The following is a 27,793-nucleotide window of genomic DNA, read 5'->3' as shown; positions in this document are numbered from 1 at the left end:
AAACCCTCAAAATTTGTGCCGTCCTAGCGTAGTGTACAAAACGCCATGGCCAAAATGCCTATCTAAAAAACCAGGGGGGCGGTGTGCCCCTGACGGTTTATGACCAAAACGAAACAATTGTGACCGACTACGGATGCTCTTACAATATATAAAAATTGGGAAAAGCAAAAAACATGCTTTTCTTTGCTCTACAACATAAAATCACATGCAATGGATTGCCTAAGTGTAACATCTAAAGATAAAAAATCATCAACAACTGTTCGAAGAGAATTTGTTTATTCGTTAACATAAATGGACATAAGCACAAATTTAACTTCGCTTAACTAAAGGAGCAAAGACGAAAAATCTTCCTATTGGTTCATTTTGATTCAAAATTGTTCAATAAACCATTTGCTTATTTCATATTTTTTTCAAAATAAACGAACACAAATAAACATATTATTTCATATTTTTTCAAAATAAACGAACACAAATAAACATATCACTAATAAGTAAACAAGAAAACTAGCTCGTTTTAGTAATAATTAAAATAAACAAACAAACCCACTTTCATGTTTGTTTAGATCATTTGCAACCATATAAAACTTGAACAACATATATATAAGCATACGCAAACAACTAACTAATTTTATATACAAAGGAAAACATTAAAGAAATGTCACAATAAGTTAAGCATTTTCCATTAATCAAAGATTAGAAACTAAAACAAAAGGAAAACAATAAAATAGATGACATCAGCTTTCCATTGCCTTGTAAATAACAACAAAACATGGAAGTATGGCCCTTGGGTTATAAACGTACAACTCCTCAATATTCGAGTATGACCCGGGATGCCCGGCCATCGAATCGTACGGCCCCTCTTCCTCCACCGGCGCGTCTCGGTCCACGCGCTTCACTTTACCCGCAATCACCCGACAAACCAACATGGCCCGCAATCCATGCGGGCCCACCATCAGGGAGTCGTGCACCCTGCCACTACTAGCAGTGGTGCACACCCCTTTCCTGCTACCATCATCCGCTTTCGGGTTATAAAACCCATGGCGGATATTGGTATAGACCCCGCAGCCTGGGACGGTCTCGCATAGACTGGAGGAGCCGTGGGACCCAAGGCTGCAGACCAGGGTGGTGCAGTGGAATCGGAGGAGCTCGTTGCCGTCAGCGGCGCAACGAGAGGCGGCCGTGGCGGCTCGGAGCTTTACGATATCGCGATATTCCTCGAAACGTTGGATCGTCCGACGAGTGTTGTTGATTTTTAGTATCCGTTCGATTGTGAATATCGGATGGTCCTTGTTGAGCCAACTCGACTTGAATATTATCTCGACGATGTTTCGACCTGAATCTTCGAGTCCTAGCTCCGACACTGTAAAAAAGTAAACAAACAAAGTTACTCTAAACATATATGATATATAAAAAGTGAATTGACTTGTCCCGATTGTAAGTTTGTAACTCTTAGGAATATATGATAGTTATGTTAAATATACTATAGGTGTTACATAGGGTATTATAATGGTATTAGTTGAAGCTCGTGTATTACACAAGTAATTCTTGAAAATCCAATATTTAATATATAATTCTAATACAAGAAACAATAAACTCGTTGAATACTATTAACACAATCGTTGTACAATAGTCTTTAAAACAAATTTAACTTAAAAGATAATTATAACTATCAAATGTTTGAAAATAAATAGAAAGTAAATATTAAATTAACAAATTTTGAAGCATAAATTTTAATAATATTAAGTATTATTTTACTATTATTAATTGTTAAAAAAATGTGAGGTTTAATGTAAGAATAAAAAGTGGCAAAACTTATAATATTTTATTAGAGAGTATAGATATGAAAATATGAATAGTCCTGAGTTTAATATGACTAGTAGGAGAACGATATGGACAGTTCAATGAGAAAATATTCTTTTTGCCTTAAAAAGAAGGCAAAATATTTAGACAAATGGTCCCAAAAGAATGTTGTTACATGATTACATACAGGGAAAAAAGGCACACTTGTCTAAGAAAAAGACACAAAAGTTCAACTTCATGTATAAAAGGTAAAGTGATAAAACTACTCATTACATGCAATGAACAAAAAGATGGAGTTAAGATAATGTTTAGGTCTATTAGCACACGAAATCAAGTTTAATACATGTGTCGCGGAGGCTTGAATGGCACCCTCACCCTCCTTATAGATGTAGTTAATTAGAGGGAAAGGGAACGGGTAGGCGAATACAAGTAATCCACACGTATTTTATCAAAGTTAAAGCAAAAAAATAAACATATTTATACATTTGTTTACCTAAAATTGGTTATGTATATAAGTATATCATAGTTAAAAAAGCAAAAGATATAAGCATTATACAATTATGTACGTTAAATCGGTTTTGTATATAGTAAACCTCTCATTTTATAAACACAATAATTAAAAAATTATATTTAAATATCTTCTTCGTTTTAGACTGCAAAGTGCAAACTAAACAACTATAAGCAGGGGTGACTCGTGGAACAGCGAAAACAAGTTATGACTTTAAGCCAACACTCAGTTAAGGCCTTCAAATAAAAAAAACATTATATATAGATATATTATAATGAGTGAACTCAAATTAATGTATTGGAGTATAGGTTATGAGTTTCAAAATTTGTAATAATCAATTTCATTTTTTTAACAATTATTATGAAAATGCCTCAAAATTTTGTTTTGATTTAGGCTCTCATATTCGTTGAGCTGACCCCGACACCAAGATACTTTTATACATTTCCTATACTTGTACAGTTGTACCTTCCCATCACATAGTGTCAAAAATAATAAAAATTAACTTAACCATTTACTTTAATTATTATTTTCTTTACAAATTTGCAAAGAAAAAAAAATCAAATAGAAGATATTGACAAAACTAAAATTTAAAAGAATACCAGCATGCTTAACAGCTTGATGATGCTCCAAGCTTTCCACTTTAGGAAACACTTCTCCACATTCTGAACACAAACAACTTGTACTTCTTGGATTTGCATTCCTACATCACCAAATTATTATTATTATTATTATTAAAATTTTATAAAGTACTTAACATATAAATAATCAAAGTAATTATAATTTTAAATCAGAGTAATTATGCTATAAAAAATATTACTAACATAATAATAATGACTCTAGTTTAAAAGTAATATTGATATAATTACTCTAGTAATTTCTACATTTATCACGATAAAATCATTTATATTTAATTCAAATACTTGTAAAATATATGAAAAAATAAAGATATAAATTACCTTGCAGGATCAACAATGGCATGACACTCATAACACCCAGAAAGCTTCCTCAACTGCATGCCTCTAGAACCCGACGTGTAACCATTGGATCTACCCGACCCGGTCAAAGATCCAGCACCAGAAGAAGATGATGACGACAATGATGACGCACGCTTCTTCCTTCTAAGATCTTGACTACTACTTTCCGGCGAGTTGTTATTATTATTATTATTATTATTATTATTATTATTATTATTTTGAACAACCCTAGTAGTGTTACCATTAGCAACATCTCTAAAGCTACATATGGAGCTACAAGAACTCAGCTTTGAATACCCATTTGGGTTCCGACCCGGGTGGTCTTCTTGGGTCTTTTGACCCGACCCGGTTACGTCCAGTTGTTTGCATTTTAAGAGGTTCTTGATTTGGTCCCATGAAGATGTTGGTTGGTGTTTGAGTTTAGGGTTTTGTGTTTGTGGGTTGGGTTTTCTTCTACGCTTTGTGGGTTGTACCTTGTGGGTTTCTGAAGGTGGGAGTTTGAGGACTGCCATGGATGGAGAGTACAAGTAGATGATGCAGGAAGTGATGGTTAAATGATCATGGTATAGAGAGAGAAAGAGAGATGGTTTTGAAAGAGGTTTTGCTTCTTTTAATGAAGAGTGGATCTGAGGTAAATTTGAGGAGGGTAAAAGGGTTGGTGGAATTTATTGTTTTTTGTAGCCTTTTATTTATTTATTTATTTTTTACTTTTAAGCTTTTTTTTAATGGCTAAATTAATATTATAAATAGGCTACTATCTAGCTAAATTTATATCAAGATACATACATTTTTTGATTTAGAAAAACTCTCATGACAATGAACGTGAGCATTTGCCCTAAGGCACGACAACGCGTTATAATATAACATGTTTGGTTCAAAGATTAACTAGTGAACATCAAGTCCATTGTTTATCACTCCATCACCAACTAATTGACTTTTTTTTTTACTTTTAAGTTGAAATATTTCATGAACAATCTTATTTTATAAGACTTGTAAATGAAATCTTGAGCCTTTTAAACAGGAAGCCTAAAAAGGTCAACCACGTCATCGTTTGTTTCATTTCAGAGAAAAAGAGGCATAGCTAAAGACGCCCTTTCATCATCTTATCTCTGTCTCACAGAAACCATTTGACATGTCTACGTGTTCGGGTTACCCCTCTATCTATAAGTGTCTCGTCCTTTCTTTATGTTTGACATAATCCAACCGATCATTTTCGTACATGGATGGGTAGGGTTGATTTCCCTTGGATTTCGGTTGCATTGAACGAGTAATAAATTGGTGGATCTTATATTGTAGCGATAAACAAAAACAAAATGTTTAAATGTTATTAAGATTAATAATGGGGCGAACTTGTTCTTGAAAAAAAAACGAATGAATTCAAGTGTATACAATTATTGGGCTCAACGGTTTAATATGAAAGACTGAAGAGAGTCTTTTGCCCAACACAAATGAGTTTACGTTGTTAGATACTAGTGTCTCCGGCCCAACAATACTGGGCTCAATAATAGATATGACTTATGAATTGGTAAGGTTGATTCAGGATGAGTGACATCTTGCATCTTTAAATTACCTGCCAAGTGCCAAGTAATTAAAGATCAAGTCATGAGTCACTAACTTACTCTGGTACGATACGAGCAATTGGTCTTCTGATTCAATGACATGGAGTGATGGTTAAGGCTTGGAATCTTTAAGGCCAGTGGCGGATCCAGGAATTTTTTTTAGGTGGTTCCCTCTTAATTTATAAGGTGGTTCCTACGCGTCTTCTATATATCCGTACACTATTATTTCGAAACTCGGGTGGTTCCGGGGAACCACCCGTTTGTATGCTGGATCCGCCAATGTTTAAGGCATCATGTTCAAAACCTGACTAAAGGAGTGGTGTGTTTTAGTTTTGATGTGTTCCTGAGTGAGTCATACTTGATACTGGGGTATCAAAATTGAAAGGGACTGTTGATATTCCGTCTCAGGAATACTTGCTTAGATATTGAGAGTAATTCCAAACATTATTACAAAAATAAAACTTACTATGGTATGGCCGTATGGGCCAAACAAATAATAAATATTATTGATAGAAAGGGATCTCAAGGTAGTTGACATGATATGGCTGACATAAGTTAACAGAGTAACAGACTATTAAATGATCATTCAATTAATGCAATGTGTCACATTGGACGTTCAAGTCCTCTGATACGAAATACGATCGAACAATATCACACACTTCGAGGCACACAAATGAGTGTTTGGACAAATCGGTTAAAACGTTTCTGATTTTGATAACATAAGTATACACGTTTGGTACGCCATCTAACCGTGTATTGTTGAAGTAAGCGTCGAGTTAATGCATAGTTGTACAAGACAAGAAAAACAATGATAATGGTGGCGGACTAGTGATTCCGTTTGTCGTTCAGATAACAAAATCAAATGTAATTAGCGGCGACTGTACACTCAACAACAACTTGTTACAAGCTTTTGTATTATTATTAGCATGGTAACACATTTGTTTAGGCTTGTTACCTTCTTTTCTATACATTATTCTTTTGACCCATGAGCAAATTTAAAAAAGAAAAAAAAACAATTCCTCCATTTTCACATTAAGGGGTCATAAATTTTTCCCTGTAGTTAGTCAAATAAAATAATCTTAATTTGACACTAGAAAGTCAAAATAGTGACTCAAATTGGGTGTGCATTTATAATTAATGTCTATGAACAAGAGTAGACATTGGAGTATTGGACTCTTCTGATAAGATACCTATTAAATCTAAACAGGCCACTATATATTAACCCATTTGTATAGGGTATCAGGCCCTATAAGAGACAGAAGGCCCAATTAATAAAAAAGGTCAAGTTTTAGATCTTGACCTTATAGAAAGCTAAACAGGTAATCAGAGTTCCACTTTTAGTCATGAAAATCTAATGGTATTAATCGTTTCGGGTTGATGATTGATAGGTTTCTGATCAACTCTTTGAAATATTCAACTCAAACACTATATACTCGTGTCATGCAATATCATAAACACTTAATCGTATCGTGTTTAGGTCATGTTTCAAGCCGACATAGATAATGTTCATTTGCAAATATGAAATTATGAATAATACATAGTTGCTTATCGTTCATTCACAATCTTTGGTTTTATATATTTATATATTTAGATCCAGATTAAATGAAACGAAGGGGTAGTTAAACTACTTAATACAGTTGTTGCAATAAAACGTGATAACTGATAAGGATTTTAAGATGAAAAGTATGTACACTTTAAAAACTAATAGTTAGATAACAAGTTAAAAACTAAAATATTGATCTTAAAATTATCACACTTTTCAAATAGTTTTCTAAATAAAAGCCTTACTTCGGCTTTCTTTTCCTCAAAGATAGTACAATTATTTCCGATCAAATGGTCAATGTTAGACGTGAGCAATTTAACATCAGGAGTTGTTTGTTTTTGTTCCTTCAATCCAAGTAGTCAATCAATTTACGATTCTAAACTTTTAATTTGCGATTTGAAAACATGACACAAGGGTTTGTTTTTCGTTTTGCCTCTATCTCTTATTCATACGCCCGAATTGACAACCCTTGGACATGGCCTCTCTTACAAACTTAGGGATGGATCTTATGGTTAAAAATATTATCCCTTTCACATATGAGTATGATCGGATGAGGGTATAAAGAGGGGTAGGTATAAACGTATGTTAGATGAAATAGACACTTGTCTTGTCCTTTATGATGGGGTAGTGTGCATTAATAGTTGTACGTTTATAGTTAAGACAGAAATGTGATGGACATCTATGGCTGAGGTACGTCCTCAGTCCTTTGGTTTGCCTTTGTTGGCCCATTGTACATAATTAAAAATACTTTCCATGTTTATCATTCTTGCAATAGTTATTATTTTGAATTTTATTTTGTGAATTTAAGGTTCTAAGGATCAACTTAAAGGATTTGACAATATAAGAAACCTGACCGATTAAAAAGTAGACTCTGAATAATTCAGTATGTATTTGAACTTAGCTACTAAGAGACCTAATGCTCCATAAACTATTAAGCGGTGCAATTTTTTTAACCAAACACATTTTATCTCCTACCGATTTAGAAATAACTTCTTAATATAATCATTAAAAGACTGTTCTTATGTGATTCTAACCATATACTAGACAAGTTGTTTATCACATTTTATGATCTAGTGTCGTGTTTTCATGGCAAATAACTTTTTTATTTTAACAATAAGAATACAAGGATGGATGACAAAATATTTTATAAAATGTTAGGAAATATTTTAAGTGAATATAAAAATAGATTTATATACAAATAACGAAATAAACATGTAACATAGGTAAGTCGATGTGAATTCTTTAGTAACTTATAGATGCAAGAGAATGAGAGATGGTTGGTCTCACCACATCTTACAATGATGTAATAGGTCGACTCTTGTCTTGTTGTCTTCGGCTACATGTCATGGAATTTCACAATCACTTACTTTTTCGAAAAGCAAATTTTATTTAAAAATCATAGCCGCGCAAAGGCAAACACCACAACAAATACAACATGATTACAGATTTACGTAAATGAGAATTCGCAATCACAATCACATGAAGACTGAATTAAGACTTTCTTCGGAATCTTATCATTTAACATTAGTTATATACTTATATATGCATTACAAAACGTCTCTAACAATGAGAATATTTACCAAAACGCCTTAGTAAAATACGTTGCCACTAAAGAGCAACTTGATCGCCTCTCTTGTCTACATCATATGAATATTATTGTTTGAAAAACTTAAAAAAAATACCTTTGTAAAAACGTAAGAAACGAGTAAAAACACTACAAAAACTAATTAAAAATTAAAATGGTTAAATATGTAATTTTTAAAGTTTTAATAAAACTAATATGGGTAAATATGCAATTAATAAGGTTTAGAATAAAAATATGCAGTTAAGGAAGTTTTAGAAAAAGGAAATATACAATTGGCCTAAATATAAAATTATTTTAAGTATATTCGATATGGTTTTTTTTTTTATTATATAAAATATCATATTTCGTGAATTTTATACATAAGAATTTGTCCCAAAGATTATTAATAGAAAATATTGATTACAATATAAGACCTTGGTTATATCAGTAGAGATGTCAAAACTCAAAAGAAAGGGCTAGTCAAACTCAACCTTCTGATCGAACAAATTGAACTTTCTTGATTTGCTATCAATTATCTAACAAGTTATGAGTTATGACATGTAAATAGTACAAAGAAAAGGAAAATATCACATGTTACATGTAAGATTTAACCATGAAAGAATAAAAATCTGTCAACGAATTTATTACTTTCTATTTTTCCCTAAACAAAGAATAACTGCCTTTCGCAATTGGTGAAAAATGTAGTATTTCAGTCAAAGGGGGCACTTGAGATGTCTAGAGTGTAACGAGTGTGTACTTAGATTTGTTTGCAATAATTAATGCCATAGTTGTAAAAATGATATATTTGAGGAATTTAGTAGATGGGTAAATTGAGTGGAATGGAAAAGTTTTACTTCACTATGTGCTCTGGCGTGAATAGTTAAAACGTCACGTCACTGTTGCTACGAAGGCAGTGGGCTAACAACCAACCATAATCTAGAGCAAGAGATGTTTATCTCTTAGATCTTATCATTACACACTTGGTTTGTTGCGGCATGTGCTTCTTTGCAGTTGTACCAGACAATCCCGTGTTCCTTTGTTTCGTTAGTTCTTCCCCCTGATGCCTGTCTTGTGGGTTGACATGCAAATCTTCTTACGCTTCCTTCTGTCTATTTGAGACATTTTTTTTGTCTTAACTCTAAACTTTAACTCCAAGCTTTAAACCTTTTTTTTGGAGAAAAGAATATACTAAAAAACTAAAAGGTATGAATAAAATTGTATTCATTACTTGTGCCCACATATTATTCAACTAGTTACTTTCATAAATAATAAAAGAGTGTGTTGATTTTATCTATATACTTTTAATAAATTGTGTGTTGAACTTATTTAAAAAAAGGTTAATTTAACATTTAAGACGGGCATTTATGAGGAAAGATTTGAGACAGTGGCCACAATATCTCAAGTTTATCGAAATGACTTAGGTTTGAATTCGATCACAACTAGGTTTTATCAAAGTGGGGCCTTCGGGCGGTTTTTCCCAGAACATGAGACGTTGGGCATTGACTACCAAGCAATGCCTAAGATCGCAGACGTATAAGGTTGTATACTTGTATTTTGTTATTGGGTTATCCCGTATACCCGGGCTATATTCGTTAGTTAGAAAAAAAATAGCATTTAATGAGGGAGGGGGTCATGGTGTCCAGCTAAAGTGCAACATGTTCTAAGACTCTGAGGACTGCTCTTTGCTCTCTTCTTTCACACCCAAACACTCCCACATGCCTGTGGTTTTCTCGTATATTAATATACTACTCGATTGGTCCTACGCAAAACCAACTGATTTGACTAAGTGAACAATACCGAATATATAACTAATGAGAACTAAGGAAAATAATACTTTAGTTTTAGGTATATGTACTATTCCGTGTTAATGATTTTTTGAACGGAGATATGAGACATTAAAAAACTAGCATTTACATGTAACTAGAAACACAAGAGACAAACATCAAACATATTTAGAAAATGGAATTACACTAAAACCAATATTTAGGTGGAAAAACCCAATCCTAGACACGCCCATTAAGTGTCATGTGTCCCTAGTAAATACTAATAAATATTTCATAAACGGTTATTACCACGGCTTAAAATCATAAAACAACAACCTTACCGGTTGCTTTAACATTTGTCTTCAGAACTCACTTATTAACATGAGAACTTCTAACAAACAATAAAAACAATACTATATTAGTTTTTTCATATGTACTATAATAGACTATTTACAAATGTTTGAAAAAAGAAACAATTTTGAATTTATGAGTAACCAATGTAAATTATACCATTTACATATTTTTTTTCAAACGTTCGTTACACGTATGTAAGCAGTCAACTTACGTATATTTTTTTCATTTTCGTATAAGTAATTTACATATAATACATATGTAAAAACAAATTGTTTTTTATTGATTTGATAGAATGTGTGCTTATGTTTGTATGTAGTGTGTGAGGAGTTGCTTATAAATCCACATTCACATGGTACCCTATAAATACACATCTATTCATAGTTTCATATCCACACACCACCTTTCTACTCACAAACTAAATCTCTCTCTTTCTCTCATTCCAAAAGTTCAAAAAAAAAAAAAAAAAATTTAGTTCCCAAAATGGTCTTCAAGAAGGCATCAAGCAAACTCTCACAAGCAGCACTTATCAAACATATCATGAAAAGATGTTCAAGCATAGGAAAGAAGCAACATTATGATGATGTACCAAAGGGCCATTTTGTCGTCTATGTCGGTGACAACCGCAGCCGATACGTCATACCAATTTCGTTCCTTTCACGGCCAGAGTTCCAGACCTTGCTCCATCAAGCCGAAGAAGAGTTCGGGTTTGATCATGACATGGGACTAACGATTCCTTGCGAAGAACAAGTTTTCGAGTCACTAACGTCGTCTCTTCGGTTTTGAGAACATGACAAGATCAACTTCTTCAATATATTAGTTTCCCTTTTGTTTCATATTTTTATCTAACCTTGCATTAAGCTAGATACTATTTAAAGTAAAAACCCACAACATGTAATGGGTTTTTTTTAGTTAATTGTAAATGATATTAACGAAGAGATGAATAGATTTGTTCTTCGTAAAATGAGTTACTTGTTAATGCTTATTAACTTTTTTTAAGAACAATTTTTGACACCTAATATATCACATATCTTCGCATTTGCATATAAATTAAACTCACTACCAAATTTGTGAACGATTGACACATTACCACCAGGCACATCATTTTGAATGACGGCTTGGTGGTTAAAGAAAGGTGAAGCTTGAATAATTATAGCTCTATTCACGTTCAGTTCCTCCTTTCCAATCATAACTTTCAGAGCGCTCTCGAATTTTATGGTGAAATTGTGTACCAACATTGTGGCTTTTAGAAACCGTATACGAAATATTTGTCGCATTACATAGATTCTCACATGATAGGGTTCTAGGAAAAAGGTTATTCTTTAGGGAAAAAAACTCGGTTTTGGAATTCTTTTAGGCACGAAAAAGGTTGAGTCCGCGTGATTTATTTGTATTTCATTTTGCTTATTCGTTTATTTGATTTCAAGTTGGTTGGCTAGAAATATTACCTAAGCAATACGGAAGGGAAGTTATGCATTGACGTTATGGTCGATCTAGACAAATTTTGAATTTATAAGTTATTGGCTTAAGTTATACATCACTATTTTGTAAAGTAAGTGTGTGTATGAGAGAGAGAGAGTGAGTATGGAAGAGACGTAGCGGTTTCGACTATTGACTTTGGATCAATGTAATCCATATTCAAGTTTTTTATTTATTTAAGGAATTTTCTGAGTATTGTAAAACTATGCATGGTCAATAACAAGTTAATAACAAAGCATTTGACTGGTATAATCTCTCTTAGTCAGTTAGGCTAATTGTTATGAATTGTGAAAGTGTTCTGAAGTTCAAATAAAAACGTCACGTCATATTAAAGTTCTACATCTTTAATACCGTGGTGTGGTTTAAAGCACATTAATGTTCTATCTTTTTAGCATTTGGGCCCCACATACTTCGACGATTTTCCTTTGCCAACCCAGTAATGCCTCGAAGCCCTTCCCTTACCGGCCTGGTGAGGTATACATGGCTTTAAAGACATGCCACATCACTTTGCTGCCTCATGTTACTGCCCACAATAAGGATTCTTATATTTAACTTGAGTCAATTTTGAGTTATAAACTTTACTCGTAGTATTACCAATTTTAGAGACTATAATATAGTGATGAGATTGGTATTGTACCAAATACCGAACCGATTTATCGATTCACTACCGATTTCATTTAAAATAACGAAGAATAACGATATAGAATGGCACCAATACTGAAAATATGAAAACACATATCAGTATAAACTAAGTTGGCTTTCAGTAGGAGTAGCGGCGGACCCAGAAAAATATTTCACAGATGTCAGAAGGGGCCCGTGTCAAAATTTTATAAAGGTCGATCGGAATTTTTACATATATAACTCTTAAAAAAAACTCAATTAGGTTCGGCCGACCTTTACACTAATACTGTAAGTTTGCACCTGAGTAGGAGATGGTTCATGGCGAAGACATTCACTTATATTAACCTTCCTAGAGGGTTTCAACGCTTATGACCCGCGGTAACATGACTATGTTGATGGGTGACACCAAGGTAAAGTCAAGGCAAGTCTTGAGGGCGTGTAGAGTGAGCGACCATACAAGGTCTAGAGTTTTTGTATGGCCCAAACAAAAAATTTACCCTAGTTTTACATATAAGAAAACTTATTCATTATTACTTATTATATCTATGATCTGAACACAAAAGTAGCGATGCAAGAGCTGATTATCAATGACTCCTCCCCCAATTGGTTCCATTGTGATTTAACCATCTCATACCACCCAAACAAAAAATTGACCTAAGAAATAGCCCAACTCGGTTAATCGAGAACTTGCGTGTCTCACTCAATTACTTGAACTCAAATTAAAAGGCGTAAACAAATTTAATTAGTACTTGAACCCGAGACAGGGTGATCAGAACCGAATTCCATAGGTTTACAAATTACCTATTTTTTTTTACTAGTTATAACAATTATCATTGCACCTATTAATTTTGTTTATGTACATAAGTTTCTATTTTAAAGACTTGTTGTCACAAAGATTAAGAATCTTCGAAATTTACGAACCAGTAGCCTCTTGCAAAAGTTATCTAAGCCTATACAACAAGTGGAAAGGTATATATCAACTATCAAGTCGTGCACTAAGTTCTATCCACCATCAATAAAATGTTTATTCAACTTTATAAATCTTATTTAGAATGGACTAGTTGGTCCATATACATCTGACCCGATAGTTATTGGAAAGTTGACCTGAAATAATCAATAGAAAACCACCTCATATTATGTGTTAAGTTCTGTTCATTGTCAAATAATGTCGATTACCCCATATGCTCCCCTATATGTCCATTGCTGAAAGTCAAAAGTATGTCATTGCTAAAAGTCAAAAGAGAGTTTCAATCAATAGCAAGTGGTTGTATATACTTGAATGTGTTATTTTCATATATGAAAGACACCTCCTGTGTCAATGGTAATCGGAACAATAGACGGGTCGGTGCAACCACGAAACGTTTGGGTTCGTTTGACCTAGGTGGATCCTTGCTTATATTTTTAGAAGATGGTGGCAACCTGGAATATTGATTTTTCTATGATTAGTTTTGGCCTAGTCGGCTAATAAATCGGTCAACTGTCAAATCCGGCTAAAATCAACGGTTTCCGGCGAGATTCTAACCAAAATCTGCGGTTTCCGGCGAGATTACGCCCAAAATCAGCAGGTCCCGTCGAAAAACCAGCAAAAACTAGCAGTTTCCAGCGAGATTCTAGCCAATTTCGGCCAAAATATGTTTGTGTATGTATAAAACTGAAAATTACATATAAAAATGTGTGCGTGTATATATAAATCTGAAAAATATGCATTAAAGTCCGATGACTCCGATCCGATTAATCTCAGTTAATCGCTAGTCCTCACCCTACCACATAGCTAACGATTTTTACAACACTGCTTAAGAGGCTGATCATCTTTGTGAAATGGTTAGACAACATGGCATGCCTGAGAAAAAGGAAGAGGTTTTGGAGGCTATTATGTTGAAGATTTGGTGGGTGGTTAGGGATATCAAGAATGAGGAGATTTTTTTGGACAAACAAGTACCATAAAATAGCATTTTTTATCGCATAGTCTATTATTCGTTTATTTGTTTTAACCGTAGATATAAAAATTGAAGAATCACATGTGCTGAATTTGTAATTGTTTTATTTTCACACGGGCTAGTTTCTTGCTAGTCAGTGAGTGTTAATGCCTCTATTGTTCAATAAAAGGAATTTTGTGAAAAGGGATATTTTGAATTCTAAATATGCTTTACAAATTAAAAGTAATATAGTGCATGTTGTGATTTGAGACAAGAGCATGAAGGATTCATTATATATAACAAAAAACCAAACCTATAAGTTTAATTTGGTATGATATGATATCCTTAAAAGACCTAACACATGTACCATGGTACCTTGGAGGCCCCTAGGGACCCTAGAATCACATTTCAAGACATTCTTTTAAAAGTCGTTCCATAGTATTTCAAAACTTAAGATAAGGTTACAATCAACCATAAATAAATAAATAAATAAAAGTATAAATATTCTCAGTTTTTAAATATGATTTTCAAAACAGTTAAGACAACTCTAACAAGATGAATTTATGTTTTTGAACTCCTTGCGTAGAATAACTTGTTACGAATTAGCACAAGATCGTCCAACCATGCACTGATACGAACATTTTCAATTTTATAAGTAGAAGTTAATAGCGAAAAAACATGTTATTCAATAACTTTGTTAGAAGTTTAAAAGCAAAATTATTTAGTCCACCAATTGGATTGAGAAGATCTAGAATTGAAGAGGTATTAGGTGACCACATATAGGCCAAATTTTTATTTAACAAAAAAATATTGTAGTGAATACAGAGTGGTCCTATATTAATTGTTATGGCAGGTGTGTAGCAACATCATGTGTTATTACTCTATCCATCGACCCACTAGTTTATGGTAAGTTCATTTGGACCCCATAAATTTTAACTCAACAAAAGGTCTTCTTATAAATGGACAAAATATTTGTTAGATTATAAAGTTATTGTTTTCATATACTAAAGTTATAGTATATATGAACCTTTTTTGTGTGTGTGGGTAACGTCATGAGCCATCATACGATTAACCGATTTGACTAGCAACTTTGAATGGACTTGCTACCGAATTTCATTTCCATATATGAAATGTTGATCAATTCCGTAATATAAAGATGAAGAATACATAATACTATTAATCGTGCCTTTGAATCCGGTGGATGCAGATATGGAATTTGTCATGATTTTGATGATGTTGGGTTCCCATTTAGGTGCACGATTATTATGGGGATGGTGTTTAATTAGCTCACGGTTTGAAGAGAGATCAAATCACTAATGGTGATATGACGGCTAGGGTTTTAAGAGGTGTAACTCTCCCTTATATTCTCTATATATACATGTAATGAAAAACCTTAAGTTATGATAGTAAAGGTAATTACATCCATCGAATAGTTACCATCATAGAATATTGATAATTGAATATTATAATTAAATAAATAATCGTGAGAGCCATTTAATAGATTAATATAAACTGATGGGGTCTTATTGCACTTGATCTAGCGAAACCGTACGACATTATACAATTAAACGGTCTAGGTGTTGTGGTCATCAAAGTTTTAATAAATACAATGCCAGTTCGGTTTGTCTTAACATCAACAACCATGTTGCACCACGTATATATGAAGGACCAATGCTATTAAATCAATGTCTACACTAGGGGATCAACTTGTATCAATATCTTTTTGGCTAGCTACATCTAACTTTAAGAAATAGAAAGGTTTACAAAACGTGAATGATAGTTTGTATACGTCAAACTGCAAAGTAAATAGATTAAAAGAAGTAATATACATGTTGTGTATTATGTATAGACATGTTACCAATGCTATGGACTTTGTTAATAAGGATTGTTTTGTCAAGATAGCATTATATGAGAATGTCTGGTGCCTAGCTATGATTCTATCGCAATGAGTTCGTTTTAGACATACGAGTGTATATGGTTTGAATAAATAAATACACACCAGTATACAATACTAGAATAATATAAGCCTAATACGAACGACTTACACTGGATAGTTTTGTGTCATTTCATATATCGATATACCACATTTTATGACAATTTAGATCTTAAAACATTCTACTTTTTATGTTTACCAATCTCGTAAATTTACCATGTTATAAGAATAAATCATTTAAAAAATATATACTTCAAACGGTATGATTTTAAAAGAAATAGGCAAACAAGATTATAAATATCCAAACTAGATCTATGAATTGGTTAATATTAATTCACACTGATATCATGACCTATGCCACTACTTTTGTTTTTATTGTTGTCAAGGGCAACATCTATCTAAAGGATAACCAACTGAGTGTCATTTTTATGTCATTTCAAAACAATTTACAACATTACGATAGATACATAAAATAGTTAGTTTTTCATCAGGAAAAATAGAGTTACTTATATGTTTGAGCATAATTGTCTTTTAACAACGGAATTAAAAAAATCAACTATTGTTAACTAAAGCTATTTTTTATGGTAATTCTACATGTGTAGAATATATATACAATGTACACGATCAAATTAGTCTGTTTATATATGTATGTGTGTGTGTATTAATTGGTTTTAAAAGATTCATCTGAGAACATATAATATCAAGCGCTGTTGGAAATGCGTAAATCCTCATGAGATTGGACGCGGTTTAAGTCTTACAGTGAAAAAATTGATATAGGTGTAGGAATACGATTATACAAGAGATACGTTAGCCCGTTCGAAATATATATATATATATATATATATATATATATTATAGTTAGAAAGCACATTTAATCTTTTAACTATTATTTGATTTTATATAAACAACTATAACTAATACTACAACTACTTTTTTGGGCTATAGCAAGTTTAAAGAAGTTGCCATTTGTAATATATATATTTATGTTTTATTCAAACTCTAAAATATATAAGGATATATACAGATCAGAAATGAAATAATGCACACATTTTGTAATCAAACACATTAGTTATTTCTTTAACCCAAAAACATACTTCATCAAAACCTTATGTCATGTTTCATAGTAACAAACCAAAAAATAAATATACACTAGCTTAACCATATATATAACAGGATATCAAGATCAAACACGCACTGTTTCCATAGTATCTACACGTATTCAAGCCTCGGTTCACTTTGCTTTTGCTGAAAAGAACCGACTGAACCCACGGGTGTTCTTTTCAGGAGTCGGGTTGGATGACGATGAAGACGAGGATCCTGATTTTGTGGGCCGGTGTTTGGACCGCACGGGTGAGGTTAAAAGATTGGTTTGTTCAGAATCCGAGGCACTAAATTGGTGATTTTCTGATGGTATCGGGGACTCGTTTCCCGTATGTAAATCCATGCCACTACTAGTTGTTAATTCTTCTTCGTGTTCTTCGTCTTCAGCAAAGGCGTGGTCTTTTTGACTTAACAGTGATCCGATGGATTCGGTTTGAGGTCGCAGCCCGTTTAACTGCTTTCCAAGAAGATATATCGTTTGTTGACACTCTGCTAGCTTCTCTGCTGCAGCTGCCAATTCTCTTTCCTGTTATTACCATCAATGAAATGACGTTATTATGGTCACTAGATCCATATTGGAAGTAGTAAACTTGATACGAAGGTCTTATTTCGGTTTGAATAACATATAAGTCTAATGGTGGCAGTTTTGTCGAGTTAGCATGTTGAATTGTTGAATCCGAACCTGGCCCGTATTTTTATTCATGTCAAAAACGTAAACCCTAACCCGCACAAACTTAAAATTGTGTAACCCGAAAATGGCCCGTTTAGCACTTTTATCTAAATGAATCAAATGGGTTGGCGGGTGATTATAAAGTTGTAAATATGTTATAAAAAATGGGTCAAGTGTTTCGATGTGCTTAGCTGAAATGATCAAACAGGTTAACCCGACCATGATCCATTTAACTAAACTGGTCAACCTGAACACGACCCATTTTTTGAACAGGTTAGATATTTCAACCCAAAACCACATTAATTGCCACCCTCATATATATATATATAACACAGTTATGTTAAATGTAGGGGTGGCAACCTTGACCCAAACCATTCCAAATGGGTCAATTTGGGTTGTTTTAAAATTCAAATGGGTTGAATTGGGTCATAGGTTTTAATTAAATGGGTCAAAATGGGTCACTTGAAATTCCACATTCTTATTTTTGGGTCAAAATGGGTTGACAAATTTAACTACATGGGTCGATGTGGGTTAGTGTATTAAGGAAAAGTGACATGTTTGGGTTGAAATGGGTTTTAGATTGGAACGATATCGGTTTAGGTTTCGGCTCGGATCAGCTTTCGTGCCGACACGAGTTTTAGCACTGGACGGGTTGGGTTTCGGTTTCTTTCGAGTTTTCGCACTAGACGGGTCGATTAAGGTTTTTGATTCGTTTTCGTCGACATTTCGGTTTCGGTTAATTTGTCGGGTTTTTTTTTTTTTTTTTGATGAACGAGGTTAACGGTGAAAATATTTTGGTTTTTTTACTTTTTTCGTTATTTGTTTATATTTTAAGTTATGATTTTTTATTTGTTTTTTTTGAATTTTTTTTGAGGGATTTTGATCTTAATAGAAATCATCAAAAAATATTCAAAAAAATTAATAAAAAAATCATAACTCAAAAAATAAAACAAAAACAAAAAATGTAAAAAAACTAAAACGTTTCGTCCGTTGTCCTCGTTCAAAAAAAAATCGACAAATTAACCGAAACTGAAATATCGACAACAACGAAACAAAAACATGCTGAAACAAGCTGTTATGTGATGAAAGGAACTGAAAAATCGCTAAAGCAAGCTGTTAAGTGCTGAAACGACCTGAAAAATCGCTTAAACGAGCTATTTGATGCTAAAACGAACTGAAAAATCGCTTAAACGAGCTATTTGATGCTAAAACGAACTGAAAAATCGCTTAAACGAGCTGTTACGTGCTGAAATGAACTGAAAAATCGCTAAATCGCTTAAACAAGCTGTTACGTGCTGAAACGAACTGAAAAATCGCTTAAACGAGCTGTTACGTGCTAAAACGAACTGAAAAATCGCATGCGCTGAAACGAACTGAAAAATCGCTTAAACGAGCTGTTACGCGCTGAAAAGAACTGAAAAATCACTTAAACGAGCTGTTACGCTCTGAAACGAACTGAAAAATCGCTTAAACGAGCTGTTACGCGCTGAAACGAACTAAAAAATCGCTAAAACAAGCTGTTACGCGCTGAAACGAACTGAAAAATCGCTTAAACGAGCTGTTAAGCGATGAAACAAACTGAAAAATCGCTTAAACGAGCTGTTAAGCGCTGAAAAGAACTGAAAAATCGCTTAAACGAGCTGTGACGCGATGAAACGAACTGAAAAATCGCTTAAACGAGCTGTTACCCGCTGAAACGAACTTTAAAATCGCTTAAACGAGCTGTTACCCGCTGAAACGAACTTTAAAATCGCTTAAACGAGCTGTTACGCGATGAAACGAACTGAAAAATCGCTTAAACGAGCTGTTACGCGCTGAAACGAACTGAAAAATCGCTTAAACGAGCTGTTACGCGCTGAAACGAACTGAAAAATCGCTTAAACGAGCTGTTACGTGCTGAAACGAACTGAAAAATCACTTAAACGAGCTCTTACACGCTGAAACGAACTGAAAAATCGCTTAAACGAGCTGTTACGTGCTGAAACGAACTAAAAAATCGCTTAAGCGAGCTGTTATGTGCTGAAACGAACTGAAAAATCGCTTAAACGAGCTGTTACGCGCTGAAACGAACTGAAAAATCGCTTAAACGAGTTTTGACCCAAACCCGTTTTGACCCGTTCTAACCTTGACCCGTTATAACCCGAACCTGTTGACCCTAACCCGTTCCGACCCGAACCAAAAGAACCCTTTTTTTAAGTGACCCGTTTTGACCCTAACCCGTTTCGACCCTAACCCGTTTCAACCCTAACCCGTTCCGACCCATGACCCATTTTGACCCAACCCAACCCATTTGCCACCTCTAGTTAAATGGTAATAGAGAAAGTAAGTCACCTGGGTACTTTTGTCGTCCACGTCAGCTATAGGTGATGTTTCAGTTCTAACATAAAGAACCAAAAGATTAATCAGATGCAAACTTTCATCAAATAAAAAGTACAGAACGAGCACCGGTTTTTATTAAAAAAAAATTATTATTATGTTATTTACCTTTGTAATTGCTCTTGAAGATCCTTGCACTTAGCTTCAGTCTCCTTACACTTTGTCCTCTCTTCTTCAAGTTCATTATCCAACATTACTATCTTTGACTCCAAAAGGTTGACCCGAGATTGCAATCCCGTAGCACGAACTTCAAGTGAATTATACGATTCCGCCATACACTTCAGCTGCGTCTCCGACAAAACATTCAACTTTTGAACGACACTCAACTGAGACTTGACTTCCGATAACTGATGCTCAGTTTCACTCAGCTTTGACTTTACGGTTTCAAAATTCTCATTACTTCTCGAAAGTTCAATAACCATTTTCTCCTTTTCTAACTTCAATTCCTCAAACTCCTCCAACGAGCATTTCAACCGCGACACGTTTAGTTCAGATGTCGGGACGGAGCTTCCATCATGAGGTGTGTCGGGATCAGAAGCCGTGTCCGAAAATTTTGAATAGTCAACCTTGTTTTCAGGTAAAGCGACTTTGTCTATGCAGTCGGGACTACTGGCTTCAGCATCATTGATTTCGTACCCGACAAAGTTGAACCGAAGCTCACTAACTTTTCCGAGAATACCCGAAACACAAAGAATAAAATCATTTATATCCAAATTTCCAGACTCGGTTTCTTTAAGCTCTTCCAGCTTCTCGAACATTCGAGAATCTTCTAGAGATGTTCCCATTACCGACTTTGCTTCCTTCCGTAGAATCAACAGCAAGTCGTAAATTCGGGAAACTGCAGCAGCCAATTCTTCGTATTTTCCACCAACGCTACCTTGTACAATTCGGTTGATTTCTTCATAAAGTTTGTCGGTATCTGAATCTTTCGGTAATGAATTTAGTAAACCGGATACTTTAGATTTAAGATTCTCGAAAACATCCGGTTCCGACTTTTCATTCGATGAATAAGCCAACTTCTCCATCTCCAAGAAATCATCCATAAGCCCCAAACGGTTTGCATTTTCGGTTTTATCTTTTTTGTTATGCGATAACTCGGAGACTAAAGTGGTAGCCGAAGATCCAGCAACGCTGATATCATCATCATTTCCTTCTTCTGAAACCGAGGCCACACTTGACTGCAGTTGACTTTCCAGCCTCTGAAGTTTGCTAACTGTTTTAGCGCAGACGCTTCTAGAAGCTTGAAGCTCGGTGTTACGTTTAGCCAACGCTTCTTTCAACATCTTCGTTTCTTCTTCGGCTGCCAATAAACGCTCGGTCAACAAATCCATTTCCTTTTGATGTTTTTGAGCGTTGTCGAGGGAGAACTCGGGAACTGAAGAGAAATGCGGGCTCACCGGGGTCGGTGGTTTGACCGGAGACCGTTTGACCCGAGGCTCACCGTGATCCCGACCCAAATTATCAACTTCTAGTTTCATTTGTGCCAGTGCTGCAGGCCCGGGTAATTTCTTTCTTACAAGCCCGCGTAACCTTTGACACTCGGCTTCCAATTTAGCAATTTTCTTTACACCTTCCAAATGCTGCTTGTTTGCCACGTCAGCAGACCGTACACTCATATTTTTTTCCTCGTTACGTATTTCCATCTCTTTAGCAACAATATGTAACTCATATTTAAGAGAATTAATTTCCCGCTCACACGACTCAATGTTGCTTTTTAACAGCTCGATCTCCGCTTCCGCTCGTGATTTCTCTTCACTAATTTTAATTATTGTGTTGGAACGATCGTGTAACGACCTTGATACCGCAGCATTTTCAGCAGCAGCCCGCATGAGTTCTTGGTTTAAATTTGCTACCTTTGTATCGAACTCATGCTTCATGTTCTCAAACTGTTTAGCTTTTGCAAGCACGACGTCATGCACGGTTTTTTCATGTTCTTCCTTCAAATTTCGTATTTGGCGCATGCATTCCTTCAAAGCGCCATCTAAATGAGTCGCTCGGTCCTCAGCAGTTAGTTTCAACAGAGTAACCGATTCCAGATGGTTCTTTAATGTTGCAGCTTCTGCCTCAGTCTTTTCCCAACCTATAAAATCAAATATTAAAATTTTATAATTTATAGTAATCACAATTAATATGAAATAATAACCATAATGTGCAAACCTGAGACAGCATCCTCGGCGACTTTAGCGTGTTGTTTGACTAAATTCTCCTTTGTGGTCAACTCAGTATGCGCTTCGGAAAGTTGTTCGTTTAAGTCCTTTACTTCATCTTCTAAAGTTTTAATCTGATCTTCATATACCAATTGTTGATCTTCATATCTTTTCACTTGTTCATCATATGATTTCACTTGTTCTTCGTATGATTTAACTTGATCCTCTAATCCGGTTAACTCTGAATACTGATCCACAGAAATTTGAACATATTTTGGCTTTTTGTAGCTTTCTTGTGTAACCTGAAAGTAAAAATTGCAACAAAATAAAAAAAAATAAATAAATAAATAAATAAATAATAATAATAATAATGACTACCAAAACCAAGTTATGAATAGGGTAGTTTTCAAGTTTATAGATTGGCCACAAAACTTTCAAGTTTTATAAATTGGCCACAAAACTTTCAAGTTTTATAAATTGGCCACAAAACTTTTGTATATGGTTTTCAAGTTTTATAGATTGAACACAAAAATTTTCTACTATGAAGTTTTGCCACAAAGTTTTTTTTTAATAAATAGCAACTTATGAATATTATAGTTTACAATCTTTATAAATTGACCACAAAACTTTTGTACTTTGAAGTTTGACCACAATTTTTTTTGAAAATTTATTTTTTAAATGCTGATCACAAAACTTTGGTACTTTGATGTTCGGCCACGCATTTTTTATAGAAGTTTGATCACAATCTCTTGGTATACATTAAAAGAAATAAAATAACATTTTGAGCATACAAAAATCCTTAAAAATAATCTACAAAACTTATAAATCGGGCTTTAATTTAAACGGGCCAGCTAGATTAGCGAGCAAACGAGCCGATCATATAAACACTTTTATAAATAACTATAGAAAGGTAAACCGTAAATGAACGAACCTTGTCTCCTTGTGAACCAACCGAAGCGGTTATAATAACAGATTCTGTTTTCTCAGACCCCGACTTATCCGATGACTTCTTCTTCCACGGCCAACTCATATCGACTGTATATTTACACAAAATAAATAAATAATAAAATCAAACCAAAATGATAATGTTGGAATCTTGATAGAAATGGGGACCTTTCTGCTGATACAGGGCATTCAGAAACCTTAGTACCAGCTAAAAGCTTATTAGAATTATCATTTTCAATAACTATTTACTTTTGAAAAAGGTTACAGATCAAGACATAACACCAACAGGCTAGAAAACAATGGCTCAGAATTCAAATTCTGGAAAAATGAAAAGTATAAAAGTGAAAAAGAAAAAAATAACAAAAAGTTTTTTTAAGATAAAAAGTGACAGAAAGTGAAGGCATAAAATAATTTCAAGGGAATCCAATATTCCAATCCTACAAGAATGGCATATTTACATGCTTCACCAAATCTGGAGATATATTATTATTTAAAAAATAATAATAATAACACCGACATAAATTTAGGAGAAATCAAACCTAATCAGAATATTATTATAATTAATTAAAATACTCCAAATTAAATAACACAACATCAATTTACAGATATTTCCAGCACGTAAACACAACCAAGCAAAAACAATTTTCATGACCTACCGGAATCCGTTTCAACTCGAACCTGTTTCGACCCTACCCAAAACGACCTTTTTTTAATTGAGTAGTTTCGACCCTAACCCATGCCGACCCAAAATGACCCTTTTTTAAATTTGACCCGTATCGACCCTAACCCGTTGTCACTAGACCCAAAACGACTTTTTTTTAATTTGACCTGTTTCAACCCTAACCCGACCCAACCCAAAATGACCCTTTTTAATTTGACCCATTTCGACCCTAACCCGACCCAACCCAAAACGACCCTTTTCAATTTGACCCGTTTTAACCCGAACCCATTCCGACCCAAACCCGTTACAACCCGACCCGTTTGCGAGTTACCTACTAATAATACAAATTCTTATCACAAATCGCCCAAATTCATATCTAACTGAAGATCAGTAAAGTTGAATAACACTTAATCGATGACAACAGTAACCTAAATTTTGCAATATTAAATTAAATCTGAAACTTAATTAGATAACAAAACGTATAGTCTCGAGACCGGTGCAAATTCAGCAACCCATTAACAGTAATTAAACAAACAAATAATAATAAACAACAACAACAACAACAATAATAATAATAATAATAATAATAATAATAATAATAATCATAAACTTACCGGAGACTATGTAGTAGCTCTCAGATGATGAAACTAAAGTAATAAACCAAAACAATAAATCGATTGAAGAGGCTGGGTTGAATAATAATATTATGGTTTAAGTTCGTTACTGTTGCAATTAGAGATCCAAATTAGAAGATTATATGCAATTGAGCTAGAGGTTGTGATGGCCGGAATTTGACGGCGGTGTGGTGGCGGTGATGGTGGCGGAATAAGCTGTTGGTGGCACTTGAAAACTCAGTGAATATATCATTATGTAATACAAATATATATATGGAAGTTACACTTTTAACCCCTGCTTTTGCTTTTTGTATGTAAGCACAAGTTTATGTTTTGGCACACTGTTATAAGATTTGTACAGTTTGAGTCCTTCAGGTTTTAACGTTTAAGATTTGATAAACCTGAGTTAACATTGGGTTCTGTATAAGTGCCGTTACATATACAAGGATCAAATACAAAATGCAAGACATTATTGAGGTGGATCAAGCATAGATGTATTTTGTACCGCTTCAATACGTTTTATCAGTTTTTCTTTATATAAAGTCCAAACTGTTTATTTGAAAAAACTCTGATGATGACTTTTTAGTGCGGGTGGTAATTTTTTACATGACTCAAAACAAAGCATGAATATAGTCAAGTATCTAGTTGTCATACATATCTCATAAACGTGTTATATTCGAGTTGACTTTTATTTTGAACAAATAAAACTAACTAAACATGAAACATTTTTATTTGAGAAGGGGGGGAGGGGGTTGGTTTAGTAATAATGATAGGTCATCTTATAGTTTAAATATTTAACCTGTTTTATTAAGCAGGTTGACATAAACTTGATGACTCGCAAACTCGTTTAATCTGTATTTTACATTCCCTCAATCTGATATTTTACATATATCAACCTCAATGACGGATTGACTATGTGTTTAGGGGCGGCTAAGGCCCCTTGTTTAACCACTTTAATTGCTTGGAATTAGTACTTATAATCTCGTGTTTATTCATATGTTAATCCACTTCTATTTCTTAAAAATCAGTACATATAAATTATGAAAGATGATTTATATTTTTTTTTTCTGGAAATTATCACACAAAAAATTATAACACCTACACATGATATAATATAAAAATTACTATACAACCTACAACATAGCATGTATTTTATGTAACATCAACAATAATATCTGAAAGTGACAAAATGGCATTGGAAACATAATTTTAACCTCTCTCATTAATTTTGACGTATATATTTAGACATGTCACTTTAACTCCTGAATTATATCTTGTATAATTGCATTCACATCACAGCCCCTAAAATTATGTGAGGAGAATATGTAAATTATAGGGTGAGGTTTTTAGTGGTTGTGAGTGTAAATTAAAGGGTGAAGAAAAAAATGTAGTGATTTTTTGTAAATTTGGGGACCATTGTTTATCCCTATTTATTTTTTAATATTTGTTGGATTGGATGTGAGTAGATAAAAGAGAAAACTGTAATAATAAAGGTATAAAAAATATTATTTAATTAAACATGAGAGAGAAATGTAGTGTTTTTTAGTGTATTATGGAAATTCAATGTGACCCTCTATTATTATTACTTTTCTTTTAATAGTACCATTACTCACTAGCCATCATTTTCAATTTCGCATCTACTAATTTGTTTAGTGTACTAACCAACACAAATAAGAAAATGATGAAGTTAGTTTTCTAAGTGAACGACACATACAAACAAAATTTGCTTCATTTTATATTTGTGTTTGCTCGGTTCATTTACAACTTTATGTAACTATTATTCTCTTATTTTTAATTTTACTACTAATTATTAAAAATATTGTATAACAATATTATTAGTGTATAGTGATAAATAGATTAAAACTTTATTTTTGAATGTATTGTCTTTTCTTAATACAACTAAATCAAAACGTAGCATAGTTTACAAGAAACAAAGTGCATAAACTCAAAGGAAAAGGACTAATGCGCAAAATGGAAAGGAAAAAAAGAAAGTGGATCTTTACAGATTAGATTAGGGGTATATTTTGTACAAACAATATATATTAAGGAGTAGAGTGTAATATTATATACAGTTAAAAGACAGTGGGAGAGAACAATCATGGTTAGATACACCTTTATATATTTATGGAATGAATGTGGGAGGGAATAATCATGGTTATAGTTTTATCTTTTATATAAATAAAACTTATATTTTTTACCTATAATTTATTGATAGAGTGTGTAGTGTTTAGTTGTTTACTCTTGTAAATGTGAAATTGTGGGTTTAAAAAATCAAGAAATTAATATACTAGTTAAAAAATAAACCAATATAATTTTTTAATAAAATTTTCATAAAGTATGGTTTTAATTATATTTTTAAACCTATACCACAGTTATAAATTTTCAGTATCCTTCTATTGATAAAGTACTTTTATCATGTCCGACCATAAAATATACGGATCCCCAATCATAGTTTATAAAACGACTCGTATAAGATTTGAACCTAGATCCTTTAAATAAGAAATGTAATTACCAATACAACCAAATGAATTCTCCTATAGTCCTATTCAATTATACAAATTATTTACATTAGCCATTTTCCCTAAAACAACATTTATATATCATATATGTATGTAAAATAATAATACTAAAAGAAAGCAAATTTTACATCCAATAGAATAAAAAAGTAGTTAAAACAATAATAATAATAATAATAATAATAATAATAATAATAATAATAATAAGCTTGTGGAAGAAGGGAGGTATAATTTGTGATTGTGGTTACTAGTGCTTAGCTGTAAACAAGCAAGTCTAATTGCAAAGGGACCACTGTCACTCACAGACCACTGTCACTCACACGCTACAGCTCACACTCAAACTCTAATTACCCCACCCGACCATACCCTGTTCTACCGCTCCAAAGATACCCACATCATCTAATTTCTCATCAACATTATTACATTATTATTATTTTTAAACCATTTATTATCTATCACATCCAACATTTATGAATGAGCTCAACTCATATTGTTTTGTTGGACGGGTTTAGATATTTAGAGAACTAATAAAAACATGCTCATAAACACTACCCTAAGGCTAGTGTAGTGAATGAACTATAAAATGGGATGACTTGCGTCATATAGTGCTCGATCAGCAAATGGTGAGTTTCTGTTTTAGAGGTGTAATTGTGTTATAGCCCCATATATATGTATATATATTACACACACATTTGAATATAATGATAATTTCCAAAACAACATTAACAGGCGACAAATACCTCCCCCCCCCC

General features: G+C 33.5%; 2 protein-coding genes and 1 pseudogene across 2 annotated transcripts; 1 reads left to right on the top strand and 2 right to left on the bottom strand.

The window, feature by feature from the left end:
- Positions 1–658: 658 nt before the first annotated feature.
- On the bottom strand, positions 659–3,975 carry LOC143572112 (uncharacterized). Its single transcript, XM_077057356.1, has 3 exons — positions 3,265–3,975; positions 2,908–3,008; positions 659–1,360 (listed from the first exon to the last, which is right to left on the bottom strand). Exons 1-3 carry the CDS (start codon positions 3,792–3,794, stop codon positions 735–737), a joined length of 1,257 nt encoding a protein of 418 aa, XP_076913471.1. The 5' UTR covers positions 3,795–3,975; the 3' UTR covers positions 659–734.
- Positions 3,976–10,400: 6,425 nt separating this feature from the next.
- Positions 10,401–11,023, top strand: LOC143572111 (protein SMALL AUXIN UP-REGULATED RNA 51 pseudogene; annotated as a pseudogene).
- Positions 11,024–17,101: 6,078 nt separating this feature from the next.
- On the bottom strand, positions 17,102–24,613 carry LOC143572121 (filament-like plant protein 4; the record flags this gene model as incomplete). The annotated part of the gene is made up of 6 exons (XM_077057362.1): positions 17,102–17,638; positions 20,114–20,159; positions 20,267–22,238; positions 22,316–22,607; positions 23,237–23,340; positions 24,526–24,613. Coding segments are annotated over 6 exons (2,898 nt in total), but the record flags the coding sequence as incomplete, so codon positions are not given.
- Positions 24,614–27,793: the final 3,180 nt, after the last annotated feature.

Source organism: Bidens hawaiensis, unplaced genomic scaffold (genome assembly GCF_021521415.1).
Source record: "Bidens hawaiensis isolate Kalapana, Puna unplaced genomic scaffold, B.hawaiensis_p1.1 tig00025751_1, whole genome shotgun sequence".
Taxonomy (NCBI): Eukaryota; Viridiplantae; Streptophyta; class Magnoliopsida; order Asterales; family Asteraceae; genus Bidens; species Bidens hawaiensis.
This window is presented reverse-complemented; position numbering and strand designations above follow the sequence as displayed.